Source organism: Xenopus laevis, chromosome 1S (assembly GCF_017654675.1).
Source record: "Xenopus laevis strain J_2021 chromosome 1S, Xenopus_laevis_v10.1, whole genome shotgun sequence".
Taxonomy (NCBI): Eukaryota; Metazoa; Chordata; class Amphibia; order Anura; family Pipidae; genus Xenopus; species Xenopus laevis.
Window position 1 is genome coordinate 143,153,421 of NC_054372.1, and position 21,639 is coordinate 143,175,059.

The 21,639-nt window shown below is 38.1% G+C and overlaps 1 protein-coding gene across 3 annotated transcripts in view; it reads left to right on the forward strand.

Moving 5' to 3' along the window:
- Nucleotides 1-21,639, forward strand: part of LOC108707132 (septin-2A) — a 55,456-nt gene that overhangs the window by 27,904 nt on the left and 5,913 nt on the right. For all 3 annotated transcript variants that reach the window (XM_018244120.2, XM_018244122.2, XM_018244123.2), the window contains exons 8-12: nucleotides 6,985-7,086; nucleotides 7,989-8,134; nucleotides 11,004-11,087; nucleotides 11,188-11,245; nucleotides 15,537-15,624. In XM_018244120.2, the coding sequence (XP_018099609.1) occupies nucleotides 6,985-7,086; nucleotides 7,989-8,134; nucleotides 11,004-11,087; nucleotides 11,188-11,245; nucleotides 15,537-15,608 (462 nt within the window). In that variant the 3' untranslated portion in view covers nucleotides 15,609-15,624. The remainder of the gene's footprint in view (nucleotides 1-6,984; nucleotides 7,087-7,988; nucleotides 8,135-11,003; nucleotides 11,088-11,187; nucleotides 11,246-15,536; nucleotides 15,625-21,639) is intronic.

Here is a 21,639-nt window from a genome sequence, read left to right on the forward strand (position 1 = left end):
GCTTCTTTTTGAATTCCTGGCTTAAAGGCAAGCTTTAGTTGCATAATAAACTGTATACTGGCAAACAGAGCCTCCTGTTGGCTGCAAGTCCACATAGGGGTTACCATTACCCAATCACAGACCTTATATGGAATCTATTTCTCGCTCTGAATTAATATAAAAAATAATTGTTAGGGGTACAATCTTCATATAGAAAAGATGAGCAGGCACTTCCAAAGACCAATCTTCCAGGCAGACTTGTCAGTTAAAAGGTATTTTTATTTCAGTGCACTAGGATACAGCCTTACGCGTTTCATATCAATAGGATACTTAATCATAGGCTTGGTGAGACTTTACTCTGAGACCTGATAATTCTACTACAAACCATTACCTATTAGTGTCTATGACTTTATTTGGACAATCTTCATAGTCACAACCTATTGGCCTGTGTATGGGGGCCTCATCCATATAATATTTCTGTAGGATAGCTGCTTAATGTTTTATTTTCATATGAAATAACCAATATTGCTCTGTAAAGCAGCTCATGAAGGGTAAAAAGTAAATTGCCCAGCACAGAGCAATGAAGTGCTGGACCATTGGCCATAAAAGAGCATAAAAGTATATTAAAACTATAATTGTTGGTTTGAAGGTAGGCAAGAAAATGGCCAAGGACTAGAGAAGTGTGAATTTGGGTTTTGACAGTTTCCCTTTCAGTAGCTCCCCCTTTACTTTCATTCCAAGCCTGAGAGGAAACCATAAAAATCGTTATCACAATATTGTACTGTGCCAGACACTGGGGCTGCATGTGATTTGTGCTTGGCAAACAGGTTCTGCACATAAAACAAAGGCGATTCTTTTGAATGCCTCTTGGGAGCCCCCGGGGAACACAAGCGTGAGAGTTGATGATGGATTACAAAATATGCAGAATTATTATTATTTTTTTTTAATTTGTAGTTTGTTTTGGGAGATGGTGTGCAGCTTTTTTCAATATACGTGATTCTGTGTGCCATAAACCAGAACAAAGTGATTTTTAGTGCTGTCAGTGGTTGGTTCATTCATTCCAGTCACCTTATTTACCCCTGAAAAGGTTATACCTGGTAATGGATGTTAACCCTTTCCTGGTTATCTGTCTTTGATCTTGCTAGATGTGTTTTGCCAGTAAACATGTGGCACAGCACAGAGCAAAGGGAAACCCAGAACCTTAGAATCTTTAGTGCCTGTATGATGGAATAACACCTAATATTCTAGAGCAGTGATCCCCAACCAGTAGGTCGTGATCAACATGTTGCTCTCCAACCCCTTGGATATTGCTCTCAGTGGCCTCAAAGCAGGTGCTTTATTTTGAATTCCAGTCTTGGAGGCAAGTTTTGGCTGTATAAAAAAAACAGGTGTACTTTTGAATGTTGCTCACAGATTCTAAAGGTTGTGTATCCCTGTTCTAGAGCATGGCTCTAGAATTGGTGGTTTGTCTTAAAGGGGTGGCTCAACCTTAAATTAACTTTGAGTAAGTTATAGCATGGCTAATTCTAAGCAAAATTCTAATTCAGTTTGTCTTCATTATTTATAACGTATAGTTTTTTAACTATTTGCTTTTTTCTTCTGACTCTTTCCAGCTTTCAAATGGGGGTCACTGACCGCATCTAAAAACAAATATTTTGTAGAGCTACACATTTAATGTTATTGCTACTTGTTATTACTCATCCTTCTATTTATGCCCTCTCCTATTCATATTCCAGTCTTTTACTCAAATTTTACTTGGACCCTAGCAACCAGATAGCTGAAACTGTTAACCAGAAAGCTGCTTAATAATTCAAAAACCACAAATAATAAATGAAAACCAACTGCTAATTGTCTCAGAATATCACTCTCTACATCATTGATCCCAAAATAGTGGCTTGTGAGCAACATGTTGGTTACCGACCCTTTGGCTATTGCTCCCCGTGACCTCAAAGCAGATGCTCATTTTTGAATTACTGGCTTAGAGGCAAGTTTTGGTTGCATATAAACCAGGTGTACTATCACATAGAACTTCCTGTAGACTTCCAATCCACAACGGGGTTGCCAAATGGCTAATCACAGTACTTATTTGACACCATCAAGAAAATTTTTCATACTTGTGTTGCTCCCCAACTTCTTTTAACTGAATGTTGCTCATGGGTAATAAAAAAGGTTGGGAACCCCTGCTCTACATCATACTTAGTTAATTTTAAAGGTAAACAATCCCTTTAAAGAAAACATGGGACCCTTTAAATCTAAATTTAAAGTGTGTATAATTCCATTCACTAAATATAACCGCATAAAGGATTCAGCATTTTCACCATGTGATAAATATGTCTCTTAATGCTATTCAATTCAAATATTTTTTTTTTATCAAAGTCAGCTGAAGGTGTTCATTTACATTTAGAATTGACCTCAGAGCTACTAAGGAGATAGACCCCTTGGGAAAACAGTAGTTATTCTTCTCCCTTGTACTCATAATTCATTAGGAATAAGTGAATGAGACTGGATTTTCTTTTTTCATCCTCTGCCGGTATCCCTGGCTTGTTTTCCCTGGCATCAGAGTTGAGGATTAAACCATGCTCAATATTATTGCAGCACTCCTGACACTACCCCTCTCACTGCCTGTTGTGATTTTTATTTTCCCCCCACCATTGTTCAACCACCAGGATGTTATCTAGAGAATCTAAGTTTGCTGACGTCTCTTGTTCCCTATTGTTTGGGCTATTGCGTTGGCTTTTCAATATCATCTTTGCAGGAAAATTCAAAGCTTCTAAAGACCACTCTTTCTGATAGGCACTGGCTTAGGTTCTAGCAGGGAAAGGGTTGAATAACATGCTGACCATAATCGGGAGCACTGCGTGAGTAGCTCAGCAGTTAACCATTTTTACAAAGCATTTTCTAAGCTTATTTAAACTCTGATTTTAATCCAGGATTGCTTTACTTAATTAACCCATCCCTCCCTATGTCCTGGGTAACAGACCATTATTGTTTATGGGATTGTTTGGTAAAATAACAAAAGGGTTAATCCTCCAAGCAGACGTCATACTGAGCTTTTATGGTCATGCATAAAGTACTGAAGTTGCAGTGGGACACCTCAATCCCTTGTCTGTTGCTAAATGTGCTTTATTTTATTTATTTATTTTTACAAAGGAAGCCCAGTGGTGTAGCACTATTGAAAGCTGATGAGTTCTACTTATACAATCAAAGTATAATGTGACTCCATACTGCATATCATATATGGAGGATCAGCCCACAATCCCTAAACCTAATTAAAAATTTGAATTCGAAATTTGAAGTTTTAAATGTTTTTATGGTCAAAACTGTCATATTAGACTAGGCAGTTATTCAAATTTCATTCAAGTTTTTTTTAATTAGATTTTGGCCCTTTAAGAACTCGGAATTCGAGTATTCGCCACCTAAGACCTGCCGAATTGCTGTTTCAGTCAATGGGAGAGGTCCAGGGATCAATTTTGAGTTGTCTGCAACCTTCCTTCGGAGAAAAAACTCATATTGAGTTTTTAAAATTAGAATCAAATTCAAGTTTTCGGGTCGATTCCATTCATCTGAGTTCTAAAAATTAGATTTTCGAAAATCTGTAAAAGACACTTAGTCACATTTATCAAAGGTCGTATTTCGAGTTTGGGGGAGTTTTTAAAAACTAACATGAAATCGAAATTCGACCTTTGATAAATGTGCCTCTAAGTGTCTTTTACAGTTTTAAACAACCCTTTTACCAATGTATAAGTTTCAAAATGCAAGGTCATCTACACCATCATCTTTTGTTTTGGGGAGGAGGGTTTGTGAAGGATTTAGATACGGTTATTTAGTAATCCCATTTTCAGTTGTTTTGTTTAATAGATTCAGGTATTTTTTGCAGCTATATAGCATACAAGAGGTATTTCTTTGGCCCTTAGTGGGAAACATTTCACTTGTGTCCAGCTGCAGGCAGTAACCTACCTTGGTTCTTTAATATTAGAAGCATTAGACCGTTATCCATTTTATAATTAGGCAGTATCCCACATTTACAATGACAGCAGCCAATTTTTCAGCATAGGTTTGATTAAAGATGTTGTCAATTGTCCCAGGCTTGCAGGGAGTTTAGCAACAGTTTACTAAAAATTCTTACAATCGGGGTTTGTTTAAATATATACAGCACCAAGTCTTTTATATTGATTTCTTAAAGGAACAGTAACACCAAAAAATGATAGTATTTTAAAGTAATTAAATATAATGTACTGTTTCCCTACACTGGTAAAACTAGTGTGTTTACTTTAGAAACACTATTATAGTTTATATAAAAAACCCATGGGGCAGCCACGCAAGGATCAGATTACATAGCAGATAATAGATGCACTCTGTAGAATACCATTGTATTCTATTACAGAGTTAAGCTGCTATCTCCTAAGTAAAGGTGGCCATCCACAATATGATTCGCTCATTTTGAAACCCTGCCAAACGAGCAGATCTTTTCCCAATATTCCCAACCACGGCAGAGTGATATTGATTTAATCCGCGGGCTGAATGATTGGATTACAACAAAGAGAATGGGTGTCGACGGATCACAGGACCGTGTCAACTAGCCAATGTGGTCTTCCGATTGCAGGAAAAAATCAAACCTGCCAGATTGATATCAGGCCAATTCCTGATATCAATTGAGGAGACCCGGTGGAAGCCCCCACACACTGGCAGATAAACTGCCGAATCGGTTAAAAAGGATGGATATCGGCAGCTTTAATCCGCCCGTATATGGCCACCTGAACTTGTATTTTTTCTCCTTTTTCAGCTTTAATGGCAGCCTCCATGTTTACATACAGTAGCAGCCTATTTATATAAACTGAAGTAGACTTTCTAAAGCAAACATATATATATATATATATATATATATATATATATATATATATATATATATATATATATATATAAACATATAACCTTTTACCAATGCAGGGCAACACTACATTATATTTTAAATACTTAAAAACACTTTTATTTTTTGGTATTACTGTTGCTTTAAATTGGACATAAAGTTATGTTCTGCATACCCTAAGACAGTATTTTGTCAAATGAATCACATTGTTTTGAGGGGTTGATTGGAAACACAATAGCAGCAGCTTTATGTGTCGTTTATATTGCAATAAATAGCCATCAGTGGGTCATTTTTACAATTAACAGTCCTATATAAATTTTATAAGTGACACACCACACATAGATGTGTGATTGTTTACTCAGAAAGAGGCCGGAATACCGCACCACCATTCCACCAACCACCTTCATTGTCCCATTACCATGAGGCTGCACAGCATGATGGCACATGCCATGATGGCACACTATCAACTTGATTGTCTCCACCTAGGTGCAGACAGACACGGCAGATATTGCCAAAAAGCAAGCCCCCCTAGACTTCCCGCAAGTACTCTCCCCCATATGTGTCTATTTTGAGTGGTGGACCACCTGGTACCCACAGCTCATGAAAGGTTGAGGTTCTGGGTTTTGCTGTTTTATGCTAAATGTATACTAATACATTGGATGGGGCCCACCCCTCCCACAAGGGACTCCTGGATTAACCTAGTCAACTTGACAAAACCCAAGGTAAACTCTAGAGATAGTGACAAAATATCCCTGGTGGGAGTCAGTGCCTGGAGTAGCCCCAAGGGACGACATGGCATGATGTGCTTTACATACACCTATATCACCCATCAAAGCTTGTTAAGTTAAGAACCCTGTGTTACCACTGTATGAACAAAGCTAGAGACAAATGTTAATTTGAGGAGAACTGTTTATTGCTTGTATTTGTTACTAAAATTATCGACAAAAAGCCAAGAGAATTCACATTTCACAGTTTATATCCATGTCTGCCTGACATCATAAAGGGATTATCATTGTCTAGCATGACACAGTTGCTTGTAAGAACCAGGAAGCACAAGAAATAATAAAAACATTTTTTTTAGGAATGCACCGAAGCATTCGGTTCGGGATTCGGCCTTTTTCAGCAGGATTTGGATTTGGCCGAATCCTTCTGCCTGGCCGAACCGAATCCTAATTTGCATATGCGGAAGGGAAATCTCGTGACTCTTTGTCACAAAACAAGGAAGTAAAAAATGTTTTCCCCTTCCCACCCCTAATGTGCATATACAAATTCGGTTTGGTATTCGGCCGAATCTCTCGCAAAGCATTTGGGGGTTCCGTTGAATCCAAAATAGTGGATTCGGTGCATGCCTACTTTTTTTCCTTACTAAACAAAATAGTATAAATTCCCATTACATTAATGAACTTATGTTAAAAAAAGGATTGTTATTCCCAACTTACAAGACCCACACATTTTAATGTAGTCAAAATAATATATTTGTTCAACAAGCACCTACTGTATGTTCTGAAATGGTGGTGAGAAGTGAATCCACAATAGACAGAAATTCAGGATTTACATGTAGTCAAATGCCGTCACATTCACTACACTGTATTTACATAACCTTTGCATAGTTATCCCCATAATTATTAAGTATACAATAAAATCTGCTTTGTTTGGAAATTTTAGTTCTTAACTGGAAGTGAGCGCAAAAAAGTCCTCTTTATCCAAATAAGGCTTACACTGAAGAGTTTATTATTTTAGTCAGTTTCTTTCCTTTGAAATGTTTTCTTCAAATGGGTTTTGACGTTTGTCCAAAGTGCTACTAGCCAAAAGTACATCTTAGTTTACATGCCACTTCTTTATCTTTCCTCATCACCTGTGGGCACATTGTGGTGAAACTTCCCTCCCATTCTGAGATCTTGGTATGGGTAGCTGTTCCCAAACAAAGCAAAGAGCGCTTAGTTTTCCATTAGAGCAAATTCAGGGGCCTCCTGCCAATGCAGCCATTTTATTGTAGGAAAAGGAAAGTGCCACTGAAAATGTAATGTTCTTTACCCTTGGGAGAAACACTGTGTTCATATCCTGAAACGATATGGTCTCTGTCCTCTGCTCTAATGCGTAATCTTATACAATATCTGCTGGTCTCCATCTCTCTCCAGGTCCTGGATGAAATAGCAGAGCATGGGATCCGCATATATCAACTCCCAGATGCAGACTCTGATGAAGATGAAGAATTCAAAGAACAGACTCGGGTGCTAAAGGTGAGCAATCTGTGCCGGTATAGAATAAATTCTATGATTGTGGCCTCACCCTATTCAGTACGTTTAATAGGGACGCTTATATTTAATTAGCATTATTAGATTCTAAGCAGAAAAATCGAATTGCCTTTTAACTGCCTAGCACTAGAACATCCTTCCAGTATGTATTTGCTTTTAATAACAGTTCATAAAACCTGGTGCCTGTTAATTAAAAGAAAAAAAAATCCCTACTGTGTTCACTAGAGGCTGTTTTTTTTTTTGGAAACTAAACACCTGATTTTAAAAAAGAACTGTCAATATTGGGGTAGAGTAGGAGCCCCACCTATTGAGTAAAGAAGGGCATTGCTGCTTGATGAAACTAAAAAAATTCCAAGAAAACTGCTGTTTATGTTAGCGCACATATAGGTGTTTTTTTGTTGTTTTTTTAAATTCTGTTAGACTTGCGGCAAAGTTTACTACCCTAAAAGGTAACATATATACGTAGATTAAGGTTCCCTTTATACAGAATATATGCATCTGCTCTTTGGACTTGTTCTCTAGGCTATCTAGTTGTATACCATAAGTAGGATCACTGCTTAGGACATAAGTCGATTGAGGGGAAGTGAAAAATATTGTGCATCAGCTTTCATCAGTCTTGTATGTTTTGTTTTTAATATTTGCAATGCTTACAAACATTCATTAAGAGTATTTACCCCATTTTCTAGATCACTGCTCTTTTTTTAAAGACTGCCAGCATCCCAGTGAGATCATTAAGTGAGCTGGGAAAAATCATTTTAAACGAGTTTTAGCTTAAAAACCTTATCTGTTGCAAGATAAAAAATTTAAAGAGTTATTTACATGTTTCTAACTGTTTCAAAAACAATACCAAAGCAAAATGTTGTAAAAATATTTGCCTCCTTTCTCAGGCCAGCATCCCATTCGCAGTCATCGGCTCCAACCAGCTTATTGAAGTAAAGGGTAAAAAGATCCGAGGGCGTCTGTACCCCTGGGGAGTGGTAGAGGTGGAGAACCCTGAACATAATGACTTCCTGAAACTCCGTACCATGCTGGTGTAAGTGGCTTAGATGTGGTTGTCATGCTAAGGCAATTCTTGCCTTTAGATCTGCTTGGTTAATACTACCCTTAAAGGAACAATTTACATCTTGATGTAGACACAGGATTATATGACAATTTTCAGTTTATATACATTTTTTACATTTTTATTGAGCCCCAGGCTTGGGTGCCATGGACAGTATGTAATTTCTTCATAGAATTATAAAAATTCACTTGCACTTCCTGGTGTTATTAATATGCTAAGCAGTGCTTTTTAGCTTATACAGATCCCCCTGGTGGCAGTTTGAAAGTGTATTTTAAGCAGGAATATAGTATAGGTACGGGACCTGTTATCCAGAATGTTCGGGACCTGGGGTTTTCCAGAAAACAGATTCCTTAATTTGGAACTTCATAGTTTGTCTTTTATAAAATCACGTAAACATTAAATAAACCCAGTAGGCTAGTTTTGCTTCCAATAAGGGCTAATTATATCTTAGTTTGGGTCAAGTACAAGGTACAGGTTTTTTTATTACAGAGAAAAAGGGAATTAATTTTTTTAAAATGTGGTTTATTTGGATAATATGGAGTAGATGGGAGACGGCCTTTACGTAATTCGGAACTTTCTGGATAACGGGTTTCCGGATAACGGATCCAATACTTGCACATCTATCAGCATTTTTATGTCTGCTCTGAATTTTTGAAGACCACACTAGCCTTATAAGTGTGTTTGAACATATCAAACAGTGATTTCTGCAGTCTGAAAGGGTAATGTGTTTTCTTTGCTTGATGTCAACTTAATTCTTTGCAGTTTAAATGCTTTCACTTCTTAAACAAATCTCATTTTCCTATCTGCTCCTGCTAAATGCACATAATCCTCCTGTCCTACAAGTTGACCCATCCTGTTATTTTACCATGCATCTCAGGTGTCGACTCTTAACAGCTTTTTTTACTCTGTGCCTTAAACTGATACCGACGTGTTCCTATAAAAATCATAGAAATGTGTCCATATCAAGGAGGTGCTGTATATTTTCCTCTAAAAGCCCACACATAGCCGCCCCCAGCCCTGGAATCTTTTCTAAGCTGACCCACCGACACTGCTAATGGATCATCTGGATGTTTAAAAAACGCTGGACTGGGGGCGCAATCCTTCCATAGGCTAATTACAAATTAAAACAGGACTTAAGCTTATGGAAGGATTGCTCTGCACCCAGCCAAGTGTCACTGAAACAACGTAGAAGATCCTTTAGCAGTGTCAGAGGGTTGGCTTCACAAAGGCTTGGAGGGCTTGGGCTTGGGTGCCCTTTTAATTTATTACAGTATGTAATGTAAAAAAAATGCCTTAATTTGTATAAAGACATGTAAAGCCTTAGGACTAGGAACTTAAAGAGGGAGTGTTGGAAAGCCGAGTCTACTTTACAAAGAATTAATACTGTTCAAATATGTTATAACTTTTTTCTTTATTTTGATTTACATCTATTATTACCTATAATAAGATAATGTTCCCTCTGGGACCAAGTACAAATGTAATATTTTGGGCCCACTGTGCAGATACCCCCTGCCCCGATAGCTGCACCACCTGTATCTCTATTTTTCTCAAATATAGGTTTGCAAACTAGGCTTGAAATCAGTTCAGTATTCGCCAAACCCTCAGCAAAATAGTCTACATGTGGCCATATCCCCAAAAATATGGATTAATTTTATTCCTAGTTTTCATAGAAAAACGACATGCACTGTAACTGATGAGAATGGCCTTTTCAAATAACATTTTCTGTGTTTGTTATTGTACGTGGCATCTCATATGTATTCTTATTTTCCCCTGTCAAATTTATTGTCAAAAATATAAATAGAAAATTATTGTGCAAAAAATAAATAAAATAAAATATATATATATATATATATATATATATATATATATATATATATATATATATATATATATATATATATATATATATATATATATGTGGAATGCAGCTTCTTTTTTAAGGCAAAGCTTTGATTTTATTATTATAGGGGTTGTTCACCTTTGAGTTAACTTTAAGTATCAAGTAGAGAGTGATATTCTGAGACAATTTGCAATTGGTTTTCAGTGGTTTTTGAGTTATTTAGCTTTTTATTCAGCAGATCTCCAGTTTGCAATCAGAAATCTGGTTGCTACGGTCCAAAGCAACATGCATTGATTTATATTAGAAGGCCTGAATAGAAAGATGAGTAACAATAACAATACATTTGTAGCCTTACAGAGCATTTGTTTTTAGATGGGGTCAAACTCAAAAGAAAAAGGCAAATAATAAAAATGAACCACAAAGTCCCTTGCTTTCTTTTATTTCAAATCTTTCTTTATTGGTTCTTTATTGGTTTTTTGACAAAGAAATAAACTGAACAAGACCGTATACTTTCCCATGTTGTACATATTTTCTAATATATCTCCTAGTATACGATTGGAAGGGATCGAGGTAAAGGGAAAAAAGAGAGGAGGCACTTCATTTATGACCTATTGCAGCATTTAACTCTATGTTGACCCATTTCAGTTCGTTTATGTTGTACTGTTATTTGCTACTTGCCTTGGCAGCATTTGTCTGCACATTTCTAATACTTGTGTTTATCTCCAGACTCTCCACAAGTCTGCATTTTTAGTTTTCCGTTTGATGTCATTCTCCATCAGCTCTTCCATTGTCATGTTGTATTGTGCCTCTTTGATTACTTGAGTTACTGTTGGGGCTGTTATTGATTTCCACACTCTTGTCTAGTATGGCTCTGACTGCAAATAATATATGGTGCAAATATGGTGGAAATATGTGTAGCAACGCTATAGCTGGCATCAGTGTTCCTTGCTTTTTTTTTATTGGTACATGGGTTAAGGCACAAGTTCTTTATTTTGTACACAGGACACACATGCAAGATCTCCAGGAAGTCACTCAGGATCTTCACTATGAAAACTTCCGGTCAGAAAGGCTAAAACGCACTGGCAAGTACGTATTTTACTAAACTGTCAGCTCAGCATGCTTAAAATGGTACGAGATTCATGGGACAGGCAAGGCATCTTGATGTGTTTCCCTCTGCTCTTTGCAGGCCGGTGGAAGAAGAAGTCCTTGACAAAGACATGATCCTACAGCAAAAAGAAGCTGAAGTAAGTGTCTCTTTTATAAATGCTGACAGCTCTGCTCCTATAGCAGTGGTCCCCAACCAGTAGCTCGCGAGCAACATGTTGCTCACCAACCCCTTGGATGTTGCTCCCAGTGGCCTCAAAGCAGGTGCTTATTTTTGAATTCCAGGCTTGGAGGCAAGTTTTGGTTGTATAAAAACCATATGTACTGCCAAACAGAGCCTCCTGTAGGCTACCAGTGCATATAGGGGCTACCAAACAGCCAATCAAAGCTCTTATTTGACATCCTCATGGATTTTTTCATGCTTGTGTTGCTCTCCAACTCTTTTTACATTTAAATGTGGCTCACGAGTAAAAAAGGTTGGGGACCCCTGTCCTATAGCATAGGCAAGTATAACCAGCTTTGAAATGGGGGGCCCACCGGGCTTCCAGCCTCAGGGCCCACGCACCATCGCCCAGGCCCCCCATCTGCAGTCTTCTCTCCTCTAGCCCCTCCCCCTCGGGCACGCTCGTGTGCACATAGGTCGTGTTAGGGAGGGAGTTGAGCATAAGGATTGCTAGCATGTATAGTGCTTTGGAAGTCTTGACGCCCATTGCTTAGGCAAAACTCCTCTTAGATTTATTGCACATTTATACAGCAAAATACAACAAAAAAGAAGAATATAGTAATAAACAAGATAAAGTAAAGTGACTGGTATCTGTTATAGTTAAAGAGAGAAGTAAAAAAATTACAGCAGCCAGACATGCTCAAGACAATACAATTTTGTGGGCAGAGTGGATCTTGCAAATAAGCCTCTTCCTAGAATACAAGCACATGAGGATGAACCTGTTTGTAGCATATTTAGGTGCCACTAGTACACCCACAATTCCCAGTTCCTTAGTAATTACTGCAGTAAGGTCTAACATTACAGCTAACTGTTCCATAGCCCCCTTTCCCGAAAGTGGTTACTTGCAAGCACATGAAGGAGCAACCTGCTGTGAAGATATGAAGCAATCACTGGTTTGTATTTTCACCATCTGCTCCAGCTTATGCAGGATCTTGAGACTGTATGAGACTGTTGCCCATATATGCCCAGATTTGATCCGGAATCTGGACTGGTTTTTCAGGTTGGAGGACATTTTTGACATGTTGTCATGTGGTCCTCTTGGAGTACAAAATACCAGACTTAAAAATGTAATCTGATGATGTGCAATGCACTATCCAAAATCGTTGAAGGGTCTACTTACAGCGCTATAGAAACTGGTACTTCACTGCATTACACTGAGAGACAGACAGGCAGAGTTGTATTTAAAATATCAACACCCATTTGGTCTACTTAGTCAATAGCTTGAGATATACTAGTCAATTATAATCAACCTTTTGGTATAAGGGAATGAAGCATGAGTACTGACTGCCTGGTTGTTAAATAAACATATCTTACTAATACATTGCATTGTTGTTAGTTTCTACTTTTACTAATATGACCACCAGATGGCAGTGTGCTAAAATATTACACCAATTATTTTTATCCACATGCATGGATATCTGTTGAGTTCTCTCAGCCTCCTCCCTAGCAGCAAATGAAGCTGTTTCTTAATTGTTATGTCTCTGTCCAGGTGGATTAATATTTAAGACTGTAAGATCATAGTGGTTCTTGTTCTTTTAGTCCTTTCCTCTCTTTTTTTGTGATGCCTTCTCGTATCACCAGTCTTGTGTTTGTTATCAAGCAGCTGCTTATTAAATGATATCTGTTTGGTTGCTAGACTTGGTGCATTTTATTATGTTACACGTCAGCATTCTCAGTATAGGCTTACAAATTGTTGCTCTTGGCTATGGGATTTTGACCATTTTCTTACTCTTTTTATTGTCATTGTCCAATGTAAAGGTATTTTTAAACTAGCTCTGCAGCGACCATCGTGGGAACATCCTGTCAGTCTTGGGCCGTTTCCCCCTTATAAAAATCTTTTCTGTTTCCCGTATCCCTATGCTTGCTGTCAAAGCTGGGCAATAGAGGTCAATTAGATTACCGTCAGCAACTATAAAGTATACTTAACCTCACCACTGCCAACTAGAGTAAGAATGTTTAAATATTAGAATCTACACAATGCCCTAAAATACATAAGGAAGTACATACACACGGTTGACAGAGCCCAACTGGTATAATTCATTACAAGTCAAGATGCAAAAGGAATAAATACACTGGTACTTACAGGTTACTGTATATCTGTAGACTTTCATTTAAATCATATTATAGCTTGCCATTTATTTATCTACTACAGGGGCAATATGAATCATGCCTCCCAGAAACAGGTTACTGTATTATTATATTCACAGTATACTCTGAAAAGCCCTAACTTCGTCCATCTAGCTATACAAACTGTAACTGTTGAGGGTAGATGGTGGTGAGAAAGTGCTTTGTGTCATGAACAGTTTATAGAGTCTGGTAAAATGCACTGGGGGCTAGGACATAGATAGACCATGACATAAAGATAATGTAGTAATGTTATCAAAAAACTTTATTTTTAAATAAAAGTTATGCTCTTGTTCCAGGTTTTCTCTTGATTCTGTAAAGGTGTTTTAAACTATGTATGGAGATTCAGTCTTTGTCTTGTGCCGTTGTTCTATTCTTTGTTTGCTATAACTAATTTTAAATGAAGCAGAATGGATAGATTTGGGATGGGTCCTAGCAACCTGATCATGGTTTGACACAATTTGTGCATCATGCCCATTAGGGTCATATCCACCCAAAATAATTCTAATGAATTTAGCACATTTTAGATAAAAAAAGCCAATTAAAAGAGAGTTGTATAACTATGTATTGAGTGTAAAAGTAAGACTAACCCTTCCTCAATCTAAAATAGTAATTCTGCTTGACTGAAGCATTAGGACTGCTACTAGAATTTTGGTGCTCTGTGGAATAAAAATGTAGGTAATATTTGGCCAGATTGGCAGGTACAAAACATCATCCAATAAGCTGCTGATTTGGTCAGAAATTTCTGGTTTTAATGGCCTGTCTATAGTCAGCATTACATAATTTGCATTTTTCACATGCCCAATATGAAGAGGTTTAATACAGTCAGATAAATCTAAGGGCCATTTTATTACTGTATTTAGTTTACATTCAGTGCACCTTGCAAGAGCGACTCCAGGATCTGTGTGAAAGAACAAATATATTTTTGGTCTTATCCCAATAATTACCTAGCATTTGTATGCTGTTCATTCATGGAGTATGCATAAATATGATTTCTAACTTGCCAAAAGTGCTTTCAGTTCCAGCTATTGGTGTTTATGTTCCTAAGCAGAGTTTATCTCCAGGTTCCTTGGAGTGGGTACATTTCCTGTCTGTCCTCCACTCATGGAAATTGACCCAATAACTAGAGCATGTATTCGGAGAGAAAGTGGCAGCCAGACAGGGATAAAAATAGGCACTTGGGGATAAATCCAAGAAAAATATATTCTCAGCAAATCTGAAAAAGGCATATTCTGGTTGGACAGTGTCAGTGAAATGCCTGAGATAAATAAATGTGTCTGTGTGTATGTATATATTTGTATTTGTCTGCAGGATGGAGCTATGTGTGTGATGTATATATACGTGTGTGTATATATACATACATTCTTTCTTTGCAGATCTTTAACTAAAATGCCACCATCCACTAATAGGCAATGCTGAATCTACTCTGAACCCCATAGTACTGGATTGTCCTTAAAGGGGACCCGACACCCAAAGAAATTATTCAAAATCCTATTTTATCACATTAGTCAAGCAAAATGAACTTTAATTACACTATATAAATTATTTGAATCTTGTTTCCTTCAGTCTGGGATTCGAAAATTATAGCAAGCAGGCAGCAGCCATTTTGTGGACACTGTTATTAAGGCAAGCCTTGTATCATCTCAGAATCTTGTTTGTGCAACAGAATGGGGGACCCGATGTCCATCCCCATGCCCTGGATACACAATTAAATGGTTAAGAGAACGGGGGAATGTGTGGAGAGCTGTGACATCTAGGAAGTGCTGAATGGAAAGTGAAAGTAATTGTCTGCCCCGCCTCTATGCCATTGGCATAGAGGAGGGGCAGACAATATTTGATTGACAGCGGAGATTTTTAAATGAGCTTACAGCAGCTATGAATGCTTTAATAAAAAATAGAAATTGGATTTCATGTTTAATTTGAAAAGGACTTTTATTATACAGATTTTTGTGTCTGGGTGACAGGTCCACTTTAAGATTGGTAGATCTGGCAATATCAGTTGCCGAATTTCAGGCCAATAAAAGGATGTACAACGCTGAAAGGCTTCAAATTTACTGATATCTCTTCTTTTGATTCTCTTCCAGTTGAGAAGAATGCAGGAGATGATTGCCCGGATGCAGGCACAGATGAGGATGAAGCCTTCTGGAGAAGAGTGAGACACAAACTCACAAGGTGAGGGTCATTCGAGTGAATGCATGGTTCCTGTCAGGACTTATGTGCAGTGAGATCACTGACTGTTATTTATTCTTTTTTCCTCTACCTACATCAACTTCTACCGTGTTTTATAAGTGGATCTCCCACTTTTAAAGTGAATTGTAATTGCCACAATGTGTCTAGCTCTGTATAAAGACTGTTTTATATCTTGTTTTTGAGAGATACTTGTGTCAATACACAGGACAAGGCGAATCATGGTTATTTCTATTCAGATTGAATGGAGGCAGATTTGTAGCCTTAATTGTCCGAAACCATGGAGCGAAAAAATGCTGGGGCAACAAAGTTCTGGAGATCTCCTTATGTGCCATTACACCAAATCAGCAACTGGTTTTACTGGTTATCCAAAAAATTCCAGCAGCAAAACTGACAACACTCAGTGGCAGCGGTGTGATGCACAATTGCACTAAAATCCCAGCTGTATGGATCATAGCTAGTTATCACTGCATCTAGTGTAACTGTACCCTTAGTAGATTTGGGGCGTGTCACAAACCAGATCCGTGGGAGTTTGGGAAAGGGGAGTGGTCTAATATGTCAGAATAAGGGTTAACTGTCAATAGATTAGGCTAAAGTGCTTGGAGTTTTTTTTTCTCTTTAATCACGTCCCTCCCTGACTTTGTCTCTGTGACCAACATTCCATTTTAAAAATAGCCACTTCATTTATTCTCCACTCCCATATTTTTTGTGACTACTTGGAACATCTGTACCGCTGTACTTCATCTTGTGATTTGTTGCAATTCTCTCTTTAACTCTTTAGGTCAGAAACGTTTAACCTTTTACTACCAAAGCTTTGAAGTGTAGTGAGTACTTGGCTGTGATGTTTGTTGGAAAAGGCCATACAGTTAGAAGTTCAGCTGCTTTCTATAGACTCAGCTGTGTTCTAAATCCTAATGGCTGTACAGACTCTGGCCAGATGCTGGGAGATATTATCCTACCAAGAAATAATGTATAAACATAATTGGCATCAAAATTGTTTCAAAACGCTCCATTCGTTTTTCTTTATAGAGTGCTTAAAGTTATACCAATATAATCTTCCACAGAGTTACAGTACATGTCGACAGCACATTCATCCTAACTCTTATCCATGTACTATAGAATGCATGAGGATAAGGCATTTTAAAAAATCTTTTTACATGCTGCTTATACAAAAGAACAGTGTATGAGCAAGTGATGAGGAGCCAGAGCTTCTCTTCAATCTCTGCTGTTAAAATCACTTAGCAATTTGCCTGAAAAATCACATCTATGGAAAAACAGTTCTACTATTTACTAAACATCACACTGTAGCCCTTCTTTTAACTGGCTGGCATATTGATTGTGTACTGTACAATGTCAGGCTGTATATGGCCGCCTAAACAGTGGTATCAAGCAAAACATTGTGTGGAAATGCAATTATAGTGCTTTTTTGCCAGAGGCCTTTACACCAAAAGTGCCACATCATTCCAATGTATATTTCAACACACTATTTTTTCTGTGGCTTTAAAACTTTTTAGGGTAATGACACATGAGGAGTTTAGTCGCCCTAAATTGTCTCAAGAGGAAACTGTGTGCAACTTCAGAAAAACGAAGCAAACATATATGTTTTACTACCGGTGGTTCACTTTATTGCCAGTGGGAAAGCATTTGGAAATTAGTCGTTTGCAGAAAAGGAGATCTGTGGTTGGCGACAAATTTCCTCATGGACATTGCCTTTATGGTGAGATAAAGACAAGAGATAGCTCAACCCGTGGCCCTCCAGCTGTTTAACTTCAGAATCTGGCAGTGCAGTAGACTAAAGGTATCAGGTAGTGTGGCAATATTTCAGAACCTTCAGAGCCTTTGTCTGAGTACCCAAAATGAAGATGTTTCAGAGGTAATCTAATTTGTAAAATGCTTTTCTTAATTTAGTTGGTGTGTTGGCTGTGACAAGATACATAGAGAACATGGTGCCCACAACTGAAGATGCTTAATTAGCTTGTCACAGTGGGATTGCAAGACTTTCACTATAAGGGAAAGGCAACTGGATTCCCCACTACCTGTTTACTAAAGGAACTAGTGTATGGTTTACTAAGACTTTACTGAGACATCTGCTTAGTATTTCCAGCAAGCTAGTGCAGATTCTCTCCTCTGCATGTGGACACCACCTGTTAAAGCCAGAAGCTCAAACAGAGTCATGGGCCATCCACCTCACTTTAAAATACATTGCTTTTAAAATACAATCTATTATATTTACTACTTTTCGGATGTTATGAATTAAATGTGCAAAGGCTCTTGGTGAAGCTATGCTTTGATTTTAGGTAAGTCACAGGAGTAAATTGCCAGATCCCATATGTTTAGCTTGAGTAAGATGAAAAGCCATATAAGGCCGACAGCAAGCTGGAGACACTTTCTTTTGCAGTATTTCTTGCTGTCATCCTGGCAGTATTGTGATATCAGTGATGATTTTAAAGGACCAGTAACAGCAAAAAAATGTAATACAGGCATGGGCAGGGCCGCCATTAGAAATCACAGGGCCTGGACAACAATTTTTTGGGCCCCTCTCGCCCACTCCACACCACACCACAGTTAAAAGACCACTCAGACATCAGCGCTAAAAAGGGTAACCCCCCACACAAGTTATAAAAAGCTATTGACGGTCAGGGCCCCTTATAAGTTAAAAAAAAACTATGACGCCAGGGCCCTCCATAAAAGTTTTTTTTAAAAAAATTGGTGTTCAGGGCCAATCGTACACTTCTGAATTTTGCAGCTGGAATTTACCCTGTGTATGAACTGATGCTTCTATAGCACGAGGAATTCCACTTTCTCTAAATACAGCAATATTATAATTATATACAGTAATTTTGTTTAGGTAGCACCCATATTTTCTCAATTTATTGAGACTTGTTCCAAATTATACCAGTGTTTAAAATAATAATAGCTTGTTCCACATAACAGCAGTGTGGAGTTCAATTAGTGAGCTCATTAATTCTGTGAAAAAACAGGTGTCCTTAAGGGAGAACTAAACCTCCCAATAAGAAAAGCCCCTACCTACTACCCCAGGTAGCCCCCCTCCCTGCTTCCCCCCCCGCATTGTTAATTACCCCTGAAATTGCCCTTAAGAGTTTGCTCATGTATCAGTGCAGAGTAAGTGCAGTGGAGCTCATGGGCGCCACCATTTAGATCTACGTCTTCTTCTGTAAGTGAGCACTGTATTGGCCAACAAGATTGATGTTATGTAGTGGCCAGCCCAATCCCTGGACCTTGAACTTGTGGGCTGACATAAAAAATGCTATTTCTGAGGGAAAACCAAGAAATGCAGAAGAATTGTGTAATGTAACAGGTGCCAGAAGTTGGTGAACTTTATGCAATACAGATGTGCAGCAGATCTCAGAAACACTGATTATACAACTAAATATTAGTTCAGTCATTCAAAGGAAAGCAAAATCTTGAAAGATTTTTCTGTTTATACAGTGAATGTTCTTCACTTCCTGTAAAGGAATAACAAATATTTGATACATTTTCTTCATGTTTTTGGAATAGAATGTGCAGTGTTCCCAATGCATTTACGTGTATGGAAATAAAAGCTATTAAAAGGATTTTGAGCTTTATTCACTTTTTAAACACACTGCTGTTATTCTGAGCACAACTGTAAGTCCCTATAAAGCTCAGTAATGTCCCAGTCCTCTTCATCTTCATTCCATTTCAAAGTGTTTCCTTTTGCTGGGAAATTTCTGGCATGTTGCATGTGTACATAACTTGCAAAGCTTTTTATTTTCCTAATGAAAGAGTAGTTATAAATAGGATTTATTTGAAAGGGAGAACGTTGGCTCCAGTGTAAGGATTCACAAGTCCTTGATTATTCTCCCATAGCTATTGCATGTTTTACTTTTATGTTTTCCACTGCACCGGAAACTTCCAGTCTCAAAGCCTCTGGGTAGCTCCAGTCAGCTACTCTTGTGTCCTTTTCATATGCTACAAGTTCAGAGATGACCCTACAACTGAACTGCCTTCCCCAGCATCCTTAGCGGGGACCGGGTGGGTTTGTATTAGTTTGCAACAGCTACAGTTATCACAAAGGACAAAATGAGTTATCTGTATTAAACTCATCAGCAACAGAAAGTGCTACATCCTTAGCAGTATTTGTGCGGGCATGCTCACTGCAGCCACTTCATGTTATGATAGTACCATATATGCTTTGTGTTGAACAATACAACAATACAATATGAATCCATTATTGCTGTGGTGTCCTGTACTGTTTACAAGCAGTGCTGACTTTTCTGCTCATATGTTGGAGGCAATAGATACCTTAAAGGACTGCTACTTTTCCACAGAGTATTAAGAATCCTGCGTCTTCTCCATAGGTGGTGCTTTATTACTTTAAATGGTACAGCAGCCCTATGACAATGAAGGTTTCTGACTGCAAATTTGTCTTTTAAAGTGGACCTGTCATCTACACATAAAAAGCTACATAATGAAAGTCCTTTGCAAATTAAACATGAAACACAAATAATTTTTTTCAGTAAAACTTCCATACCTGTTATAAAGGTGTTTATATAAATATCTGAGCTGTCAATCAAATATTATCTGCCCCGTCTCTATGCCTGAGGCATAGTGGAGGGGCAGTCAATTATTTTCACTTTCCATTCAGCCCTTCCTACATGTCACTGCACTTCTAACAGTGGCCCTATAACTATGTAGGGTACTGTGTATGGGCATTAGGTTTCCCATTCTCGTGCTTACACAAGATTTTGGGGCGATGAACAATTTATCTTAATAACAGTGTCCACAAAATTGCTGCTGCCTGCTTGCTGTGATAGTATCATTTCAAGACTGAAGGAAACAAAATTGAAATAATAAATATAGTGTAAGTAAAGTTTATTTTGCTCAGCTAACATGATAGAAAATAATTTGTAAATGTTTCTTAGGGTGACAGATCCCCTTTAAGGTTTTCTCTGTCCAAAGATTTATGGACCTAACTGTATATTTAGTTTTTGTATGACCACTTACACTGGTAATATAACTGGGTATGCCCAGGCCCGGATTTGTGGAAAGGCCACCAAGGCCCGGGCCTAGGGCAGCAGGATTTTAGGGGGCGGCATGCTGCCCAACCACACCCACATTGGTTCAAAAACACTGAGGATGCACAGGAGATACAATAATTTTTACATTTCCCATGCTCCAAACCCCATTGTTCCGGTCCCAATGAAAATTAGCACGAAAAGGGGAGGGGACAGGGGTGACAAACGGCAGTGGACCTTGGGGTGCCCACTATGTAAATCCAGCCCTGGGTATGCTTTCCAGGCTTAAAATTGCTATCTGGAAATTTTGCTGCTATAAGCAGTCATAATATAATACCTCCCAACTGTCCCGTTTTCAGAGGGACAGTCCCTCTTTTGACAGCTCAACCTGCAGTCCCTCATTTGTACTGGAAAGTCCCATTTTTCTCTGCACTGAACAGCCAGATAAAGAAATAAAAATTCTAACCTAATTGGCTTTTGGCAGAGAGCCCAGAACAGCCACAGCTGCTGATAAGATACTTTTGTAACAATTTCAAGATAAGCAAATAAGTAATTGTAATAATATAAGACAACAGGACTCTTGGGAGAAGTTAGACCCACAGCAATTCACCTTCATTAGCAAAACTGTAAAAAAAAATTTACAGAATGTAGCAGTTAATAGCTCTCCTCCAGAAAAATCCTGCATTGAAATACATTTTTCAAAAAAGCAAACAGATTTTTTTTCAATATTTAATTATAAAAATTTGCCATAGAGCTAGACGTGTGGTCAAATTTCCAGGTGCCCCCAGTCTTGTGACTTGTGCTCTGATAAACATCAGTCACTCTTTACTGCTGCGCTTCAAGTTGGCGTGATGTTATTGGGTTTGCTTGGTTCTACTCTTGTTGCTGGCTATGGATTCTAAACTGTTCACTGGGATGTTACATTTACCCAGTCCCAGAGGGTAAATACAACATCTCTCTAGTGAAATAAACACTTGTGACCAATGCTGCTTGAAATAATCAT